Genomic DNA, 6,000 nt, shown 5'->3' on the forward strand with positions numbered 1-6,000 from the left:
TGTCACTTTACTCTGTATCTTACACACTGCTGAGAGGTGGCTTGTGCCTGGCACAATCTCCAACCCTGCCCTAATGGAAATGCTGCACATCCACAAGTCAAATGGCACAAGAGTCACTCGCTCTAGGGATCTTAACCTAGGTGTGACGTTAACAGAACATGCTGGACAGACAGATGCATCTCCCAGAAACTGCCAGTTCTCTGGAATAGACTTCCTATTCACGTAAAACAGAGCTCCTCAGTGACCCTATCCAAATGTAACCTAGATAATTGGGTGGGAAACTGCAAATTTGCCCCTGGGGTGGCACCCATGTCCCTCATTAACAGAGACACCCATGTCCCTCATTAACAGAGACAGCCAGTGTTGATCACAGACTCACTCTGTCCATAAATTCATTCTGTGAACTACCCAAAAAGAACAAATGGGGATACTTGGGATTAACATGGCTAGGCTTGTAATGGCTCTAGGGCCGCTAGCCTAGTAACCTCCTATGAACCTATTACAGGAGGTGCCAATTCTGCACAAATTGCAGGTGCTGAGAACAGCACTCTTAGCTAACAAAGACTGAATCAATACTAATTTCATGAACTCTAATTGTAACTTAGGAATGGGGCACATTCCATATCACGGTGTTAAAAACCCAAAACACTAGCAGAAATTAAACATTCAGAAACCCACAACCCAATCTTTGTCTTGTATAATACTATGGATGAAAGACATCATCTGACTGCACTTCAGTATTTTATCACTCACCTATACACAAAGTACTGACCCTTTTGGACATTTTTAATTTTACAGTACAGCTAACTATGCAGTGCACAGTAAAAGCATCAACACTACCTATAGAACACAGTCACTTAGTTTTACTTATGCTCAAAGGATGCATCTCTCACTACTACATGTTATTCTGTAACTTAATTTTCTGAGATAACAAACTTACAAGACTGTAGTTCATTTTGGATTACATTTAAACATTACAGAGCAACTTAAACAGAATACCATGTTGTTTACAAATTTCTAAGATGGATTAAAGAAATGAACTAGAAAGGCAGTCTTTCTTACCTCTAAATTATATTTGTTCATCTGGTTAAAACGTCGACAATAAAGATAAAGCATTCCAATGCTGCTGCCCACAGCTATGTAGTCCTTGTTGGCATCCAGTGCTGTAAGGTAAACCACAACAGATCGAAAGCTCTTCTGGATCTTAGTAGGAATAGCATTGAGGACGTAATATAGTGGGCTGAATTCCTTAAAGCTAACAAGGGAAGCATCTGATGCCATACTGTGAAATGTACCATTACTGAAAGAAAGAAATGTCTACAATTAGACATAACCCTGCAAATAAGAAGCAGTGAGAGTAAGAATATACTGAAATAATTGCAAAGGACGTGAAATGCAAGTTATGTGAACATAAATGCACATGGCTAAAACAGTACAACATACTTTGTTATTCTGCTATACTTGGCCTTTATACAGGGGGCACATTGACATAAAGGTCAGCTGCTGCCACACAGTTCCAGCTTGTTAGGTTAAGACACCTTCTGAGCAAAATATGAATGTCCCTCTTGCATCTGTGTGGGTTTTCACCAAGGCTCCAGTTTCTTCCTACATTCCAGTGGAACACAGGTAAAAGAACTGGCGATGCTTCAATTAACCTTGGATGTGTATGTACTGTGTGAGGGCTTCCTGCAATGGGGAGCCATCCCAAGCAGACGTTTTCCATGCTTTCTGCCTATTTCGATATTCTCTAGCTCTCTATGATCCTGAACTGGATAATGAAGGTTGACAGATGGGTGATCTACTTACTATGGACCATTTTGTAGAACTACATGCCCTCATCACCAACAGCTTCTGCCTACATTCACACTCTCTCTCTATAAAAGGCTGTGCCTCAAATTGCAAGACAAATAGAATAAATAACACTGGGATCTTATGATCCAAAGGCAATGGAGCCGCTGCATCTTGAAATGAAGAATTCTATTTATTTTCTGCCACACATTTAAAATGAATGAAACAGTGTTATAAAGAATTATATTGTATTTAGATTGTTATAATTCTAAACAGACTGTTATAGCCAAACTCAAAATTTTGGAAATGCTGCTCCTATTCAGTTTCAGTTAGGATGAAACTGAACTCAATTTTCTAAATACACAGGTTTGAAACACTAAACTTCCCTTATAACATTTTAGGACAAGACACTGGAAATACCCTCCTATACACACTAAAAAAATGTGCATGCAATGTTAACAGACAAGGCAGTGGCTACTTCTGTAAAGTGTATATGGTCAATATGTGCTTCTCAAAGCAATGTTCTGCTAAAATAGCAAATTCACATTATAAATAAAAACTTCTAGCTCTAATTTTATGGCAACAAAACAAAAATTATTCTTATATTTAATTAACTTATCAGCAAGAACACATGTCATCTGTATGCATGTCTCTTAACACGACTGATATAAAATGAACAGCCTAATGGCTACTTAGGGGCTCTTATTACTATAGAATCACACCAAGCAATGACTGAACATTACTATCAAAATTCTCATGAAAACAGAAATGCAGCTATGCAGACTACATTTCACTTGTGATTTAACTTGTAAAGAGATGTACATACCATCTTCATGATATTGATTACTACATCACATATTGCTACTTGGAAACATTGGCATATTTAAAATACCAGAAGTTGTATGCGAAACCACTCGATGAAAACGTCTGCTTTCTTCCACTTAAATGGTCTCTCTCTCCTGTACAGGACCAGAAAAAATGTCAGGTTAAGGTATTCAAACAGCATGGAATCATACACTTGTCTTGTTAGCTGAAGGGGCAATTTATGACCTCCAGTTGCTAGACTACTGTTGTAGCTAAGAGCACTTCTCTCTTTAGATGATGTGACTGCCTTTGGCAAAAGGCATCAAAAAAAGTGCCAGTCTCATCTGCACCACATGCAACTCTTGTACATGGTTCACTACTCATGAGATCAACAACCTTCTTTCAGAATGGCTCAACCATAACATTACTCGTCAGCAACTCCCTTAAAAGGACGTGCTGATGCTGTGGTGATTTTAAAATCCATTTAGCCTGCCCTCTCTTACCACAAACTTTCAGTGCTATTGAGCTGTGCATGAAGTTGTAGTTTTCTTTTGTTTCAAATCGTTGATACCAGGAGTGTTCTAGCTTCTCGCATGTATTAAAACAATAGAAGGCCCTGTCAAAGAACACAAAACTCCCACTTTTCATCTTTTTTTTTTCTTGTGTAAACTTCTCCTTCCAGGTTTGCTTCCAACTCTCACACCTTGTGTCTGCTGCAGACAATGTCACTAACTACTGACTTGCCCATTTTTTGTGTCTTTCGGCTTTTCCCAGTTAGAGGTCGCCACAGCAAAACTCCAGTCTGCTAATGATTGGCAGTTGCTTTTTACATACCGGCTTGCCAGGCCTGACACAACCTTCAACGAAGGTATGCCCATTCACGCATGTCTCCACGCAGAAGACACTCTAGCTGAGAATCGAACTGGACAGCGTCTTACTGTGAGGAGACAACACTACCGCAGGTACTGCCCATACCAAACAGAAATGCTACATCATGAAGTTTTCCCTTCTTTACAGCAAGTTAAATTTTCAGTTTTTCCACGCCTTAGCTGACAATAATATACTAACATCGACCTACACAACCAGTGTTTGATTAGCAGCTTGGGTGCTTGAAAGGTGGGGCATAAATCAGTGGAATGTCCATCCTGGAGATGATGCCCCCTCTGATTCTCACCAGTGTTCTGTTAACACAGCCTCCACTGAAGGGTGGATGCACATCAGGCTGCAGACAGCTGGTGAAGGGAGAACATGGATGTGAGCACCAAAGCAGATTAATACATGTTGAGAAGCATGCATGTACAGGCCAAAAAAAATGCTCACCTCACCAGCACCTAGGTAGGGGTTTGGCCAGTCATAAAAAAAACACTCTCATACCTAAGATGCTGGCAAGCAACCTGAAGTCTGCCTCTAAGGCAGCCTCCATTGACAAATCTCAACCCAGAGGAAATCTCAACCCAGAAGATTTGGGGGCTCCACTAGAGTGGATAAGTGTCCAGTAAGGGGGAAGCTTGATGATCAGCACGCAGAGGAAAAACTATGGAAAAAAATAAGTTTGGCAAATGGAGCCAGCAGAGACTGCATTTGCTTAGCCACTACTGCAGTGGTTTAAAAGTGGTGTTGCTTCCTGCTTTTTAAATTACCTGTATTTCTTAACCTACCTGATAATTTAGCTAATAAGGTAAGGTTGCTTTAATATGGTATGTGGAATTTTTAATGGTTCTGCAAACCTACATAATAAAGAAAAGTATATAAACTGTCACTAGTATATGTGGATGACAAACTCAAGGTTGGGATAAACTAAACATCCAGTTAAATAAGGGTCAGATAAATGGGGTGCACTATAGCAGGAAACAACAGTCCTCCATGATGCAACAAAGAGGTTAGTAGAGGAACTGGTTTTGATCTCTTCCCTTACTACAAACTGGCCATTGGGAGTAGACTTCAATGAAGGTTAACACCTATTGCTTGAACAAGTGCAGTTTTGGAAGTAAAACTGCTTGAAACTCATTCCTATTTGATCTGTGTGAGACGCTGCTTAGGCAACGGATTTAAATACAGTTGTGCCTGGAGCACCGATTATGCAGAGCTCCATTATGCACCTGCGATACTAGATGAGTGGGATAACTTGACATAATCAAGTCTATCACATCTGAAAAGACAGCCCACATACAGTGCCACTGTCTCAATGTAACTTAACTGTACTGATTACTTGTCATTCAGAGGTACAATTAAGCAGTTTTAACATGAGAACATTATTTTAACTGAACAAGACCAATTACCTGTTTTGTTCAAAACATTTAATACTTAAAATTGACTCAGAGCTCTGGGCAACTACTCCAAGCCTAACAGCAGTCAGGAAACTAATACCTCAGGAAGAGATAGGTGTAAGGGAGTTAGAATGTTAATGGCAACTAATCCTCTTTCCATATCCACATTTATTTCATCAGGAATTTCTGTAGACACTATGTCAGGCCTACAAGATTTGACCATCCTCTTCCTTTTCTTAAAGAATATTCTCAACTCTACCCTACAAAGCAGTAAGGGAATTTTTCTAAGAAACTGGCCAGATTTCCTCCTAATTTATAAGGCAACCCTGTAAACAGGACATAAGCCTGTAAAGTTGCAAAGTGCAAACAAATAACCAAGAAGGGGTGTGTGAATTTATCACAGCATTTTTTAATCTGGTAAAGTTCAAAACTGGTACGCAAAGCGATCAGTGCAATTAACTTTGAAAGAAACCGAAGTACTTACCTTTGACTCAAACACCTTTCTCCATAAGATCACTAGTAATCTCAACACAAAAAATGTACAGCTGTGTGAAACACAAGACAGCGGCAGAAGCTCAAATATGGAATTATTGCTACAGTACTAACCCACAGATGTTAATCAGCCAATCAGCCACAGGCGAGTATCCACAGCATCCAGCTCGAGTTCCAGAGCTAATCTCCTTCTCATGCTATGGTAGCCAGATATCAACCACACCTCTTGCATTCAGAAAGCCAAAAGTATACTAGTACAATTATATACTCCTAAAAAAAAGCATATCCACTGAAGCGAAATTACAAAGTAATGTGAAAGAAATGGATGAAGTATATGGAGGTACCGTAATAAATGAAATATATGACACTGTGAAATACACGATTAATCCTCTAATAATGGGCCCCAAAATAACTTAGCACCGATATAAAAGGGCTTGATTAGGGGTGGCAATACAACATGGTTTTAGCATTTTTTTTTTTTAATTTTAAAACTGGTATGAAACCAATTTGGAAACTGAAAATGTTTCTCTTGTCTATGATATCAACAGAATTAAAAACAATGATTAAACTTCAAAAACGTAAAAACAATAAAACTGATAAAAAAATATACGTGCATTCCTCATGCTATTGCTACTGACTGGGTAAGGTC

The 6,000-nt window shown here is 39.2% G+C and overlaps 1 protein-coding gene across 1 annotated transcript in view; it reads right to left on the reverse strand.

Moving 5' to 3' along the window:
- Positions 1-1,297, reverse strand: part of TECPR2 (tectonin beta-propeller repeat containing 2) — a gene marked incomplete in the record, with an annotated part of 1,535,154 nt that extends 1,533,857 nt beyond the window's left edge. The window contains 1 exon segment of the mRNA XM_044074534.1: positions 1,063-1,297. Within this exon segment, the coding sequence (XP_043930469.1) occupies positions 1,063-1,281 (219 nt within the window).
- Positions 1,298-6,000: the final 4,703 nt, after the last annotated feature.

Source organism: Protopterus annectens, chromosome 6.part0, assembly GCF_019279795.1.
Source record: "Protopterus annectens isolate FY-2018-M chromosome 6.part0, PAN1.0, whole genome shotgun sequence".
Lineage (NCBI taxonomy): Eukaryota > Metazoa > Chordata > Ceratodontiformes > Protopteridae > Protopterus > Protopterus annectens.